The sequence below is a fragment of the Gorilla gorilla genome, chromosome 10 (genome assembly GCF_029281585.2).
Source record: "Gorilla gorilla gorilla isolate KB3781 chromosome 10, NHGRI_mGorGor1-v2.1_pri, whole genome shotgun sequence".
Lineage (NCBI taxonomy): Eukaryota > Metazoa > Chordata > Mammalia > Primates > Hominidae > Gorilla > Gorilla gorilla.
Window position 1 is genome coordinate 108410448 of NC_073234.2, and position 16773 is coordinate 108427220.

Sequence of the window (16773 nt, forward strand, 5' to 3'; positions counted from 1 at the left end):
TTTTTTTTTTTCACCCAGGCTGGAATGCAGTGCCACAATCATGGCTCACTGTAGCCTCGACCTCCTGGGCTCAAGTGATTCTCCCACCTCAGCCTCCTGAGTAGCTGGGACTACAGGTATACGCCACCAAGCCTGGTTAATTTTTTGTATTTTTTGTAGAGATAGGGTTTCACCATGTTGCCCAGGCTGACTTCGAACTCCTGGGCTCAAGCAATCCATCTGCCTCAGCCTCCCAAAGGGGTGGGATTACAGGTGTGAGCCACTGGGCCTGACTCATTTTCTTATCATAACATGGTTGGGAAATCTTATCTAAAGATATGTTTCTCAACATATCTAAAGATGTATTTCACTGCTCCTTCTCATCTCCTTCACCATTGTCATCTCCAATAGCCCCATTCTCACCACTCTTTGGCTTACTAGTCTTTTTTTCAACAGCATAAGATTTACCGTTTTAATCAATTTAAGTGTACAGTTCAATGGCATTAAGTACATTCACATTGTTGTGTTATCGTCACCACCATCGATCCCCAGAACTTTTTTTTTTATCTTTCCAGACTAAAACTCTGCACTCATTAAGCAGAAATTCCCATGGCCCCTTCCCCTTCTCATCCTTGGAAACCAGCAGTCTTCTTTCTGTCTGTCTCTGGGAATTTGACTACTCTAGATACTTCATAAAAGTAAAATCATACAGTATTTATCCTTTGTGATTGGCTTATTTCATTAGCATAATATCCTCAAGTTTCATCCATGGTGTAGCACAGGTCAGAATTTTTATCCTTTTTAAGGCTAATATTCCATTGCGTGCATAGGCCACATTTGTTTCTCCATTCATCTACACATGGACACTTGGGGTGCTTCCATCTTTTGGCTGTTATGAACAGTGCTCCTGCAAATATAGGAGTACAAATGTCTCTTGGATTCTCTGCTTGTAATTTTTTTTTTTTTTTTTTTTTTTTTTTTTGAGACAGTCTCACTTTGTTGCCCAGGCTGGAATGCAGTGGTGTGATCTTGGCTCATTGCAACCTCTGCCTCCTGAGTTCAAGTGATTCTCCTGCCTCAGCCTCCTGAGTAGCTGGGATTACAGGTGCCTGCCACCATGCCCGGCTAATTTTTGTATTTTTAATAGAGATGGGGTTTCACTGTGTTGACCAAGCTGGTCTTGAACTCCTGACCTCAAGTGATCCACCTGCCTTGGCCTCCCAAAGTGCTGGGATTACAAGTGTGAGCCACTGCATCCGGCCTCTGCTTGTAATTCTTTTGGGTTTATACCCAGAAGTCGATTGCTGGTGGTTTACTAATCTTGATAGCCCCCATCTTTAAGAGAAGCCTTAGTTTCCTGTCTCCTCTGTCAAGGTGGCTTAGCCTCCACTACCAGAGAGCAGTACATCCTCCTTCTGCATCCAGGAGAATGTTACAGGAGTATCCTGTATTCTTCAAAAACTTGAAACTGGGTGAGTAAAGGGCCAGTTTTCCTCTAAAACATACTTAGGCCCCTCTAACCCTAGACTCCATTTGATCAGAGTAAATGGTTTTTATTGTCTGTCTACAAATACAAACTCCTCAAAGAGAAAACTTTATTTTCTACCATTCCACTGGTGACAAGGACCTGAGAATAAAGGAGGATTATAGGGCAGACTGTCTGCTATGATAACTTATTTTTCTTCCAGTTGTTTCCAACCAAACATACAGTATTATTAACTTTGACTGTGGTCATCATTTTGGCTTCAGGCTTAATCTATTTTGACTAGGAATATTGTCCTCGGAAACACTACAATTTCCTGAAGAGACTGCAAATCAGCAGTCTTGACTAAACTCATACATGGCCGTTATCTTTCCTCTGCTTGAAAGATGTACAAAGACAGTATGTCATTGTGAGCCAGGAGGTTTTCTTTATTTAGCGTCTGCCTTCTGGCTCAGCTATAAGGTAAGGCAATTAGGTACCCAACATTTATAACAGACATGTTTAACTTCCCTGATATGTCCTGCAGAAGTTAAGCAAACACAAAGATAATAGATTTTAACTAGCAGTTAGGAAGTTTAGACTTCAAACCTTTGAGACTGTATAAAATATGATGGCGAGACAATGGACAATGTACAATGTATTCATTTACTACTTAAAACCATCTTGAACTGAAATATTTAAGGTAGAATCATTTCTACCTGTGAGGTCCACAAGAAATGGGTACTAAACATCTTTTAATGCAAGACTTTGATGTTGAGCATGGTCAAGAATAAGCAAAACAAATGTGATCCCTCTAGGAGGCAGTGTTGTGTAGTGGAGATATCTTGATTCAGGTTGGCTATGTTGCTGTTAGCCTCCACCTCATACTGGTTATGACCTTGAGCAAATTACTTAAGATCTTCATATCTCAGTTTCTTCACCTGAAAAGTGTAGATACTATTAGCACAGGAAGGCCATTTCCTGTCATTTAAGGGTAACTGGTACCTGGAAATTGCCACATTCATTGATTGATTGAGACAGGGTCTTGCTCTGTTACCCAGGCTGGAGTACAGTGGTGCAATCATATCTTGCTGCAACTCAAACTCCTGAGTTTAAGGGATCCTCCCACCTCAGCCTCCTGAATAGCTGGGACTTCAGGTGAGCGCCATCATCCCTTACTAATTGTTTTTTACGTTTTTAGAGACGAGGTCTCCTCATGTTACCCAGGCTGGTCTCTAACACTTGGCCTCAAGCCATCCTCCAGTCTTGGCCTCCCAAAGTGCTGTGATTCCAGGAATGAGCCACTGCACCTGGCCTCTAGGGCCACTTAAAATAAATGCACCAAAATATCATTTGGAAAAAGTAGGTGTTATTGGGACGTTTTCTTGAAAAATGAACTAAAAATTACACCAATTATAAAACTCTCTTACATTTAACCAAATTTAGTTTAAAATTTCAACTGCACAGTTATTCTCAGAAAAAAATTCAACAAATAAATTAGTTTGGAGCAATAACCTATTGCTTTGGTATTGGATTCTCCCTTTTGAAGCACTTGTCACTGTTCCCATCATTGTTTTCTTCAATTGTTAACAGGTTGAGTCATGTCAAATCCTTGTTTGCCATTGGCTTGCAAATAGTTCTAGTAGCTCTCCTCCATCACTTTCATCAACTTCATGAAATTCTAAATGTTTAGCAAATTGTGCTTTTTCCCTTTGCAGTCCTTCTGCTTTATATTTTCAATGTACAGTATCATGTGGTAAATATCTGACAATTAATGAGACTATGGCCAACAGGGGTGACTGGCCCACTGGTCAGAAAATATGATGGATCAAACAGGAATAGACATTTGAATGGAGACTGATTTTAATAAAGGGCCAGCTCATGACAATTTTTACTTTCCTAACACCTATTAACTACAGAGACGTGGAAAATGAGTACTCAGATAGCATAAACGCTCCATTTCTCATTAAATTGTCAAATGCCATGGCTCAGCACAGTGCCACATGAATAACATGTGCCTTAGCTGTTAATATTCTCATTATTTATTTAAGAGGACCCACATGTTCACAAAGGAGTTGAAGGCATTTAAATACAAATTGTATATAAGCTAAGAAGAATATTTTCCTTAAATCACTCCACTTTTCCATCAATGAACACCATGATTAGAGAACAAAGGAATCCCTCACTCTTAAACCTGCCTCTATTCCTTATTCCCCTTTCCCCTTATTTTGTCTTATCTTCTCTCAACAACACTTACTGCCATCTGACAGACTGAAAGTTTATATATAAATACATGTGTGTGTGTTTTAATCTTTCTCCTGCCACTAGAATCTAAATTTCAGAGTCCAAGGATTTCATTTGTTCATTTATTTGTCCCTAGCACCAAGAACAAGATCTGGCAGATGGTGCGTGTTCAGTAAGATTTGTTGAATAAATGATGAATGGAAGACTCCTCATTCCAGGGCCCAAGTGCCCAGGGACCATCACAGCAATTCCGTGGCTAGGGATCCCAATGCACTATGTCCTGAAAGAGCCTCTGATGTGAATAGGAAACACAATCAGTGGATACTGTGCAAATCCTAAGAAGAAAAGACAGCACAGAGATTCCAAGAAGCACACGGTAGATTGAAAGGCTGTGCACAGTTACTGCAAACTCAGCCCTGATTTGTGGTTGAACTAGGCTCCATTCCAATTCAATTCAATTCAGAAGGAATAGAAGGGTCTTCTGTGGGGCAAAGGAAGCAAGTTGGAATTCTCCCTTCCACAAAGAAAAAGATATGTGTTTTTGCATCATGGTGTAGTGGAAAGAACTACCTGTACAGATCAGAAAACTGGTGTGCTGATCTCAGCTCTGACATGACTTGGGTCTGTAACTCAGCAAAATCACTTCAAGCTTTCAGGGCTCTACAGCTTCATCTGTATCACCAGAGGGTGTGACTAGATCAGCATTTCATAAAGCACAATCCTTGGAACAACTGGCACTCTAGACCTGCACTCACAGGTAGTCGCTAGACACATTTAGCTATTGAGCACTTGAAATGTGGCCAGGGTCACATTTTAAAATGTAAAAACTAAAGCAACATACAAGGAAAATTTAAAGTGTCTCACTAATAATTTTTATGTTGATTAATGTTGGAATAATAAGCATTTTGTAGATTGGGTTAAATACATTATTAAATTTGGGATAGAAGGGGAGGCTGGGCGTGTTGGCGGAAAGGGGTATATGGGGACTGTCAGTACTTTCTATTCAATTTTGCAGAAAATTGAACCTAGAACCAAAAAATGAAGCCTATTTATAAATAAATAAAATTTATATAAAAAGTTAGGTTTACGTGTTTCTTTTTACTTTTTAAATGTGGCTACTAAAACATTGAAAATTACATATGTAGTTACAGATATGGTTGGCAGAATATTTCTACTTGACATATATTTCTATTGCTGTTCTATAATCTGAAAGAAGAAAAAATGTTTCTCTAACCAAACTCTGTACATCATATCCCCCACACTTCACCATCCCTCTTCCTTGTCATCATGCTCATTATTAAGGTGTGAATATCGACATGGATATAGGGTGTGGAAAGGTAGACAATGGAGATTTGGAGGGGTGATGGGATGGGAGAGGGGTGGATGATGAGAGATTACTTAATGTGTATAATACATGTTATTTGGGTGATAGATGCCCTAGAAGCCTTGACTTCACCACTATGCAATCTATGCATGTCACAAAATTACACTCATACCCCATAAATTTATGCAAAAAAAATACCCAAAGTGTGTTTAATACACAGTATGGAGAAACATGTTTGATTGGCATTTTCTAGATGCATTTAATAACGGAATCTATTTTCCACTGACCATCTATTCATACCCTTCAGTTCTGAGGAAGATATTCTGGAAATGTCAGATCTAGATTCTCTGTAAAGTCTTTTTGGAGTCCGATAATTTGTGATATTAGGATTCTAAGGATGTGGAAGGAGGCCATGAGTGAGAGTCTAACATGCCTGTTCAGATAGGGAGAGTTTTAAGGAGAAATCATGTTCTTCACCAACACCTCACAGGAGAGGTAGCAGCTAACTGAATGCTGAAAGGGAAGAAAATTGGGAGACCAGAGCCTGGAATCAAGGGATTGGGGAGGAGAGCCAAGCTCAGGCCCAGGGTGTCTCCTAAGAGAAGTAAACCTGGCTCTCTACTGTGTGGGATGCTGATGCTTGAGAAACCAGCACCACAGGAAATGTCAATGTCCTGGATAGAAGTTGGAAATGGAAAACATGAAGTTCCAGCAGCAGCAGCAGTATGAGCAACTAGAGGGCTGCAGAAATCCCACCGTTGAAAGAACACCTTCCATGTCAGTGGGTCAAACCCAGCCAGGGAGGCTAGGCTGCTCCACACTTCCACCCTCTCACCCCCAGGGCTCCAGAGAGCAGATGAGGAGAAACCCGTAAGGATTTATCTAGCCAGATAAAGCACTGAAGCCACAGCCTGTGGCCTCTGACTGAGATTTCTACGTGAGTGATAAGAAACCTATTTCTGTGCCTGACATTTCTGCCTGTTTCCAGACAGGGTGTCCCAACTCAAGTGCTATGTGGCTTAGGATTTCTGGGGTTCCATTATGAATTGAAGTTTCTCTGGGATGAACCTCAAAAATTCTCCTACCGTATTGCTTCCTAACTTCTCCTTGGGCCTCTGAAACTGCCAAAGTCTTGCTTTGTAGAATTACTTTCTGTAAGCTCCAAGTGTGTATTTATTTTGAATTAACATTGTTTACAGCTTTATTGAAGAATAATTTATATACAATAAACTTCACCAATTTAAAGTGTGAATGGATTTTAGTAAATGAAAATAGTCATGCCACCATCACCACAATCACATTTTGGAACACTGCCATAACCCCGAAATTGTCCTCAGGCCCCTTTGCATTCAACTCCTGTCCATATCCCCAGCCCCAGGAAAAAAACAATTTATTGTCCCTTTAGTTTTGTCTTTTTAGGATTTTCATTAAATATTTTGAGACAGCCAGGTGGGAAGGGATCCCCAGAGAGACTCCAACCGGCCTGCGCCCCGGGAGGAGTGCGCACTGGGGTGAAGCCTTGGGAAGTTCCTGCCATTTGCAGGGGGAGGAGCCTGGCCTTTCTTCTTCCTGGGTGGAACCCGGGATTCAATCTGTGAGGCAGAACCCTTTACTAGCAGGACTCTCACTCTGCTGTTTGCCCTTTTTTTCCTTTTCACCCAATAAATTCCATTTTTCTCACCCTTCAAAGTGTCTGTGGGCCTAATATTTCATGGTCGTGTGATAATGACCCGGCTCTTAGCTGAACTAAGGAGAAAGCCCTACAACGATTTCAGGTAAATGGAATCATACAGTACTATACATGGTATTTTGTTTTTGGCTTCTTTCACTTAGCCTGGTGCCTTTAAAATTCATCCACATTGTTGCATCAGTACTCTATAGAGGAGGAAAAATAATTTTTCCTCTACCCTTCATGAGTTCTTAATTGGGACAGACCCTTGTAACAAAAAACAGATTAATAAGAGAAAAACAAACAGAAGATTAATCACATGTATACCTTACGCATATGTGGAAGATACTCAGGGAAAAGTGAATAAAATCGCCAGAGTAGATCTCAAAAGCTTGCTTACACTTGAGACTACAGTCATGTACCATGTCCCCTGAAATAAAGAAAGAAGGGTGTGGGAAATGCCTAGTTATGGGGAGCTGGCCAGGAAAAGCCCCGTAAACGAGGTTTAGATTTGTTGTACAGATTTAAGCCTATGCCTTCTCCATTGGCAAGAGTGTCTAGTGATCTACCATCCTTTCCTCCTGGTACAGAGAGGGAGACAATCTTACAAATGGAGAGTTCCTTTATAGATGTACATTTCTCTTACAAAAGGGTAACCTCTACTCTCATTTTCAGAGCTTCTCCTGTGTCTGCTGTTTCCCAGAAGAATCAGCTCAAATAATCCTTATGCCAAAAAGGCATATTTTGAGGTAGTATATTCTGGTCTCCTACAGTCAAATTTTGGGGGTATTGTGCCCTGTAGCGCCATCAACTCCATTCCTTTTAGTTGTTAATATTTAACTGTATATCACCATTTTCTTTTTATCTATATATCAGTTGATGGCCATTCAGATTGTTTCCAGTTCGGTGTTATTATGGAATGATATTATGAACATTCATGTATGTCTTTCAGTGGGCATATTTTCTCATTTCTGTTGGGTAATACCTAAGAGTGGAATTACTGGGTGGTAAGTGTATGTTTAACATTTTAAGAAGCTTCTTTTTTTGAAACATCTGTATTGTTTTCCATTGCCAACAGCAGCGTATGAGATTTCTAGTTGCTCTATAGCCTCACCAACACTTATTATTGCCAGTATTTTTAACCTTAACTATTCTAGTGTGGGTGTAGTGGTCTCCCATTGTGGTTTTAAGTTGCAGTTCTCTAATTACTAATGATGCTAAGCATTTTTTCATGTGATTTTTGACAGTTCATGTATTTTCTTTTGTGCATTGTCTATTCAAATATTTTTCTCATTATATTATTGGATTGTTTTCTTAAGTTGTAAGAGAAATTAATGTTATCTGGATACAAATCCTTTGTTAGATATATATTTTACAAATATTTTCTCTTAATGGCTTAGCTTTTCATTTTCTGAATTGTGTCTTTTGACAAGCTAATGTTTTAACTCTTTATGAAGCCCAATTTATCAATTTCTCTTTTACAGTTCATGCTTTTTGTAATCTATTACGTAAGAAACTTGCCCTAATCCAAGGTTACAAAGATTTTTTACTATATGTTATTCTACAAGGTTTATAGTATTGGCTCTGAGATTTAGGTCTACGATCTGTTTTGAGTGAAATTTTGTGTATGCTGTGAGGAAAAGGTCAAGGTACCTTTCTTAATATAGAGATCCAGTTATTCCAGTATAATTTATTGATGGCTGTTCTTTTCTTACCTTGGCACTTTATCAAAACTCAATTGACTATGTTAGTGTAGGTCTATTTCTGGACTCTCAACTCTGCTGCATTAATCCACATACCTGTCTTTGTGCCACTACCACACTGTCCTGATTTTCTAGCTTTTCTAGTAAGTCCTAAAATCAGATAGTATAACTCCATTAAGTTTGTTCTTTTTAAAAATTATTTTGGGTATTCTAGTTCCTTTGCAGATGCTGCATTTTAAATAATGCTTTAATGATTGGGAAATATAGCATATCTAATGCTATACCCATTTCATTTATTTATTTATTTATTTATTTATTTTTTTTTTTTTTTTGAGACAAAGTCTCACTCTGTTGCCCAGGCTGGAGTACAGTGGCACCATCTTGGCTCACCGCAGCCTCTGCCTCCTGGATTTAAGCAATTCTCCTACCTCAGCCTCCCGAGTAGCTGGGATTATATGCATGCACCACCATGCTTGGCTAATTTTTGTATTTTTAGTAGAGATGGGGTTTTACTATGTTGGCCCAGGCTGGTCTTGAGCTCCTGACCTCAGATGATAAGCCTGCCTCGGGCTCCCAAAGTGCAGGAATTACAGGCGTGAGCCACCACACCCAGCCATGCCCATTTTATAGACAAGGAAGCCACAGACTTATAGACAAATATCTGACTTCACAACACAAGTCTGAGTTTCTGTCTTTTTGTGGTCATGTCTCATTTTCCTACTGGACTGCCAGTAAGGATCCTATGACAGCAGAAACTATGTAGGTTTTCTTCACTTCTGAATCCCAGGTAAAGTAGCTTTTAAAGTAGGTTTTCAACAAATACTTCTTGAACAAAAGAAGGAGTCAGGCCCAAGAGAAATTCAATGACTTGTGTCTGGTACTAAGGTCAGTAGCAGAACTGAATCCAGAACTTGAGTTTCCAAACCCTTCATTTAGTACTTTTTCTATCATGCAATGTGAGTGGAGGAGATAGAGAAGAAATGCAAAGAAGAAAAAACAAAGCAAATGATGTTGGTGTAGATAAGAGCATTATTAGAAAGTTTGATAAATGCTTTTGTTTTGATACATCTCAGCCTATAGCCTGCTGCTGCCAGCCACTAAACACTTACATGTTTTTTGCTTGAAATACTTTTTAACATGCAGAGGGATATCCAGATGATTCACAGATCCCAGACCACAGCCTAAACAGGAGGCAACATTTCCTTCCTGAGCATGGTTCTAGGAAAATAAAGAACAGGTGCATGAGGCCAGAATGAGTCTCTGGGGCTCACAGCAGACAGACCCCAGCTGAACTCTTTTGGACTGACAATGCTTCCAATGAGGAAAGATCTTCAGGGAGCAATGTTTGGCAATGATTTTCTCCCTACAATCTAATTATAAAGTAATTTCAATCAAATATATACAAACATATATATATATATAAATATATATATATATATCTTGTGCTATAGTTCTTCTTTTTTTAAACCTGGAAAACCAGGTGCCAGAAAAAATAATAACATGGTGTTAATCTGAGAAGGAAAGTAACTGGAAAAGAGGATAAGGAACGTACAACAATCAGACAGTGGAGGTGGCTCCGACTCCACAACCTCTAATTCATGTGACATGTAATCTTCTTAAACAATGATTAGAGATACTAACTGTGTATTTGAAGGGGATGGAATTGTCATTAAGTGCTATGCAATATCCTGTCAACCAAATTCTCCCTTCAAGTAAACACATGTCGCTTCTGTTGAAATTAGTAGGTGTCACAGGTAACCGGGAGGCAAGTTTGGTTCTGGGACCTTACAAGGCACTGTGAAGACTTTGATTTACAAGCGATTATTAAGGAAGATTTCCACCAGAAGTAGTCATCCATAGGGGAGAAATTAAGTATCTTTATTTCAATAGAGTCAAGAAACATTCGCTGATGGTAGACTTTGTTCAGAGCAAGATGCTAAGTGTTGCTGCGACAATCCAAGAAGAAACATGGACAGCCCTTCCCCAACTTGCTCCCAAATCTGCAGGTGAAAGGCAGACCATCTCTTGTGTCTGCCTCATTCCCTCAGTTCTCAGCTTAAATGTCACTTTCTCTGGATGACATTCGATTTGCCCAGTAAGATGCATCATATTTGTAATTACTTGTTTAAGGCTTGTTTTCCTCTTCACCTCCAAGAAGAAAGGGACCACGCTCATCTTATGTTGGCAGGCTGTGGATGTCTTGAGAAGAACACAGGTTCTAGAGCCAGCAGCCTGTGTTCATATTTCAGCTTCACCACTTACCTCAGTGTGATCTTGGGCAAATCACATAACTTCTCTAAGCTTTGGTATCCTCATCTGCCAGACAGAAATAATAATTCTCTAGTACTTACCTCATAGCACTGCTCTGAGCTATGATTAAATGAGGTAAAGCCACTAAGTGGCCTGGCATGTATTAAGCCCCCAATAACAATGAAATAAAATGTCAGCAGTTAAATGAAGTTCATCCCTTTAGTGAATAAAAAAAGACAATGGTTGCCATTCTCTGGTTATTATAATGATCATACAACAACAATAATTCTTATTGAATGCTTACTATGGGCCAGGCACTGTGATAAATGCTTTACGTATAGTCAGTGAATTTAGGACATGTGGATATCAAGCCATCAATGACAACCTGGCCTTTTAAACTCTTCTCTCTGGGCATATCAGCATTTATTAGGGAAGTAGGACCATCAGAAAAGCCAGTGTTGGTGGCATACGAATGTCTCTGTAAGTCAATGTCTTGGAAGGAACTGAATGACATGCTCAAAGGGTTAATTGAGGAGGATGAAATGAAAGAACTGTGTCAAGGATTTGGGCACGGTTAAGGAAAACAATAAGCATCAAGGAATACCTAGGGACTAGCAGCATTGGGGCTGTTACTTCCCCTAAGCTTGAATGGATAAGAAAGAGAAATGGTGTTTCCAGGTGCAGTGAGATCTATAGTCAAGGGAGTCTATACTGCCCTGCAGGTGCAGTAGTGGGAGATAGAGTATCCCAGCCATGCCAAAACCATGGTGAGGCAGGGAGCATCCAGAGAATGCTCAGAGCACTCTCCTCCTGCTTGCTTCATCTCCTGTTGCTACCTCTCCATGGCCAAACTGTGCTAGAAGCCAGACAGTGATGGAGCCAAGGTGATGCAGCCCATAATTATCTCCTCCTGAAGCAGAGAATAAAACAGAGAAGGGCTGAGAATGAATCTATCTAGAAGAGCAAACAGAATAACCTGCACAAAACCACTGACCATCACATCTACTCAAACTTGAGTAAATTCATGTTGACTACATGAAGAACATTACAGGGAAATGAAGAATCTCAACAGTTAAGCCAAGCAAGACTGGCAGAGCTTAAAAAGTTAAAAAGAGGTTGGAGCTCTGGTTCTCAGTCTCTTTCTGGGCTACCTTATAGCAATTTGAGGCTCCGTCATCAGTTTCTGCAAGGTTTCAAAGATCCAAGAGAAGCTTAGTGTTGTGTCAAGATGCTGATGGACCCACCACAGAAGTTTAATCCAACCTCCATCCCAGAGTCTTCACAAATGCTCACCGAAGAAAATTCCCAGGACGATTCAGGGGCCTCTCAAATCTGCTCCGAGACATTGATAAAAAACCTTAGTAACTTGACTGTCAATGCTAGTAACGAATCCCCTTCCCCTGTACCGGAATGTTCACTCTATGAACAGTCTACAAGAGCAACAATCCTCAGGGAAATCACAGATGACTTGCTTTACAGGAGGAGAGGAGTAAGAACATTGCTGTCTGTGCAGAGAGAGAGGATGGCAAGATTCAGATACATGTTACTCGGCGGAGTTCATACGCATGAAAGAATACTAAGAAACACTGGGCTTAAGGGAGTTAAGAAGGAATCAAGACCATTCAGATGTCCCTGCAGTTTCTGCTTGTTTAACAGATGGGATCCTTCTGAGAATGCTAGAATAGGGAATTATGACACCAAGCCACTTCAGCCATAAACCTTATTCTTGCACCTTTTTTTCTTGCTGGTAATTTTATATAGCAGATTAAGAAAGCTACTCTATGCTAGTATAGACTATACACCAATACTTTTGATAATGAGTTCTAGGATGTATTTTTCTTCTTGTATCTTTTTCTTCCCGCTATGATACTAGTAATTTATAAGGGATCTGTGTAATTTGAATGTATTTGAATAACTTTAGCTCTACTGTTTGATTTGACCCAAAGAAGCCAAGACGACATAAGTATTCCCATGTTTCTTAGAAGCCCAAAGTCAATGAGATGAAACCCAACATCAAGAAATTGAAGCAAAGTTACTTGTGGATAAAGAAAGCATTAGGTAGTTTGGCTATAGCATAGTAATTAGATTTTCTGTCTTTCAAAATTTTGGATTGCAATCACAGCAAACTTTGTTATTTTTACAGTTTTCAGTACAAAAAGGAGTTTATATAGAAACAATAAAGTTGGCATTTGAGTACCTTTAAAAAAAAAAAGTTAAAAAGAAAGACAAGCTTTTATTTCCTGCTACAACTACTGAAGATGCAAAAAAGGTAAGGGGCATTAGTTAGCAACCAGTGTCTATTATTCCTCTTTCTGCTGTCATTGTTGAAAGATGAAAGTTCATGCAAGCAGGCTCCATTCTTGCAAATGACCTAATTATCATATTTAGTTGAATGTAAAAACCCTAGTTTTTCTGATGAATCTGAAACATCACAGCCAATCACCTTTGCCTTCCCATTTTCCTGTCTAACATCAACTGATTAAGATTGGGAGTATCTTCTGTTTGTTAAATGAAGCACAATTCTTCTGGATGATATCTTTATATTTTATTTTTTTGTTGTGATAAAATATATAATACCTAAAATGTGCCTTTTTAACCATTTTTAAGTTTACAATTCAGTGGCATTAAGTACTTTCACATTGTTCTGCAACCATCACCACTATCTATCTTCAGAACTTTGTCAACATCACGAAAAGAAACTCCCTATCTATTAAACAATATGTCCCATTTCCCTTCCCCCCAGACCCTGACAATCACCATTCTACTTTCTGCTTCTGTGACTTTGCCTATTTTAAGTACCTCACATGAATGGAATCGTATAGTATTTGTCCTTTTGTGACTGGCTTATTTCACTTAGCACAATGTCATCAAGGTTCACGCATGTCATAGCGTGTATCTGAATTACCTTCCTTTTTTAAGACGGAATAATACTCCACATTATATGTACATACCATATTTCATTTATCCATTCATCTGTCAACGGACACTTGGCATGCTTCCACCCCTTGGCTAGTCTGAATAGTGCTGTTCTGAACATGGCTGTGCAAATATCTGTTCTAGCCCTCATTTTCAATTCCTTTGGGCATATACCCAGATGTGGGATTGCTGGATCATATGGTAATTGTATGTTTTAGTTTTTGAGAACACGCCATACCATTTTCCGTAGCAGCTGCAGCATTCCCACAGCAATGCACAAAGGTTCCAATTTCTCTACATCCTCACTAATGTTGCAGAACTTTATCCTCAGTTCAGCTAAAACCAGGCTCTTGTCACACGACCAGGAAAGATTACGCTTGCGGACATATACAAGAGTAAGGAAAACGGAATTTATTGGGCAAAAAGGAAAAAGGCAAAATAGTTCTTAGCAAAGAGAGAGAGAGTCCTGCTAGCAGATTTACTGCCTCACAGATTGAATCCCAGGTCACCACACAGGAACAGGAGAGGCCAGGCTCCTCCCCACTGCAAACGCCATGAAATTCCCGAGGCTCCACCCCGTCCTCCCAGTGTGCAGGTGGGCATTATTCAGAAAGAATCAGTCAGGAAATGGCAGGCTTCATCCAGAACCAGCAGTCCGGTTTTTCAGCCTTCAGGCTGCTTTAGGCTCAAGGGCAGGGTTTTGCCAGGGGACTTTTGGCTGCCGCCTGTCTCTATCACTAACACATATTTACTGTTTCTATTTTATTTTATTTTATTTTAATTTTATTTTATTTTATTTTATTTTTTTGAAGACAGAGTCTTACTCTGTTGCCCAGGTTGGAGTGCAGTAGCACAATTATGGCTTACTGCAGCCTCAACCTTCTGGGCTCAAGCAATTCTCCCACCTCAGCCTCCCAAGTAGCTGGGACTACAAGTGTGCACCACCACACTCAGCTAATTTAAAATTTTTTTTCTAGAGACAGGGCCTCACTATGTTGCTCAGACTGGTTTTGAACCCCTGGGCTCACGAGCCCCCTGCCTCTGCCTCCCAGAGTGCTGAGATTATAGGTGTGACCCAGCATGTCTGGACTTTTAAAAAAATAATAATAATAGTCATCATAATGGGTATAAGGTGGTATTTCCTTATGGCTTTGATTTGCATTTCCCTAGTAATTAGTGATGTTGAGCATGTTTAAATGTACTTATTGGTCATTTGCATATCTTCTTTGGATAAATGTTTGTTTAGATCTTTTGTCCATTTTTAAATTAGGTTATTTGTTTTGTTGTTGTTGAGGTGTAAGAGTTCTTTATATATTCTGGGTATTAATCTCCTATATTTATAATTTGCAAATATTTTTTCTTATTCTGTGGATGGCCTGCCTACTCTGTGGATAATGCCTTTTATGCACAGAAGTTTTTAATTTTAATGGAGTCCAATCTATGTGTTTTTTCTGGAAGATTTATCTTATTTTATTTTAAGACAGAGACCTCAGCTCACTGCAACCTCCGCCTCCCAGGTTCCAGTGATTCTCCTGCCTCAGCCTCCCGAGTAGCTGGGATTACAGGCGTGCACCACCATGCCCAGCTAATTTTTGTATTTTTAGTAGAGACGGGGTTTCACCATGTTGGCCAGGCTGGTCTTGAACTCCTGATCTCAAGTGATCTGCCTGCCTCAGCCTTCCAAAGTGCTGGGATTACAGGCGTGAGCCACCATGCCCGGCCAAAGATATCTTTTAATGTAGGCTTTGCATGGCTAAAATTTTTGAAGAGCAAGGCTCAGATTGGATGTGGTTTTGGTTGTGGTGGATTTTTATTCTATTCAATTTACAGCAGAGCAAAAAGAATAAAGGCTTAGGTTTCATAACTCACAAAAGTGCCCTAACTGATTCATATACTTTGGATGATTCCATCATATGTCCAGCATTGAAATTTTTCCTCATGGCAATTGAGGGATACAGGTCTCCCTGCCTCCTCTCCAGTCTATTGGATGCTCTAGCACCTTGCCGGGAGGCAACAGAAGGGAGTCAGATGAAAGTTACTCTTTCACTTGCAGGTCACAGTGTATTAGTCTGTTCTTGCATTTCTATAAAGAAATACCTGAGGCTGGGTAATTTATAAAGAAAAGAGGTTTAATTAGCTCATGTCTCCTCAGGCTGTACAGGAAGCATGGATGCATCTGCTTCTGGGGAGGCCTCAGGGAGCTTTTATTCATGGTGGAAGGGAAAGCAGGAGTAGACATCTTACATGGAAGGAGCGAGAGACAGGGAGAGAGAGAGAAGAGAGAGATAGAGACGGGGGGTGTGTCAGACACTTTTAAACAACCAGATCTCATGAAAACTCACTATTGGGATGACAGCAGGAAGCAGGATGGTGTTAAACCATGAGTAACCACCCCCATGATGCAATCACCTTCCACCAGGCCCTGCCTCCAGCATTGGGAATTACATTTCAGCATGAGATTTGGGCAGGGACACAAATCCAAACCATATCACACAGTAACCCAACTCATTTTCTTAAGCAAAGACAAACTTAAAAATGTGGAAAACATTTAAATTCTGCTCCGAATTAATTAGCTTCTATAACTGAAAGAGAGAGTGGTATCCTGGCTTCAGGTATGGGTGGCTCCAGGTTTGCAAACAATGTCCCAGCTCTGCTCTTCTTGGGTAGGCACCATTTTTAGTTAGTACTTCTCTTTTTTTTTTTTTTTTGAGACAGAGTCTCTCTCTGTCACCTAGGCTGGGGTGCAGTGGCGTGATCACAGCTCACTGCAAGCTCCGCCTCCCAGGTTCACGCCATTCTCCTGCCTCAGCCTCCCGAGTAGCTGGGACTACAGGCGCGTGCCACCATGCCCGGCTAATTTTTTGTGTTTTTTAGTAGAGACGGGGTTTCACCATGTTAGCTAGGATGGTCTCGATCTCCTGACTTCGTGATCCACCCGCCTTGGCCTCCCAAAGTGCTGGGATTACAGGCGTGAGCCACCGCGCCCGGACAGTACTTCTCTTTATGATAACAAAATGATGCCTGTTGGCTCTTAAATTATTTCGTACCTTCTCAGCAGCTCCAAGCAGAAAATAAGTTCTCTTTTCCTTATAGTTCTAAGAAAGTCCTTGTGTGATCTTTTATCTTAAAACTGACTACATTGTTGGCCCCACGGATGAGTAAACATCGGTGGGTCAGCTGAAGTGCTTTCTTTGTTGGGAAGACACGTTCTCTGATGAACAACTAT

The 16773-nt window shown here is 40.2% G+C and overlaps 1 protein-coding gene across 1 annotated transcript; it reads left to right on the forward strand.

Moving 5' to 3' along the window:
• Nucleotides 1–11865: 11865 nt before the first annotated feature.
• LOC101137799 (developmental pluripotency-associated protein 3-like) lies at nucleotides 11866–12348 on the forward strand. The gene has a single exon (XM_055357396.2). It carries the CDS (start codon nucleotides 11866–11868, stop codon nucleotides 12346–12348), a length of 483 nt encoding a protein of 160 aa, XP_055213371.2.
• The last annotated feature ends 4425 nt before the right edge of the window (nucleotides 12349–16773 follow it).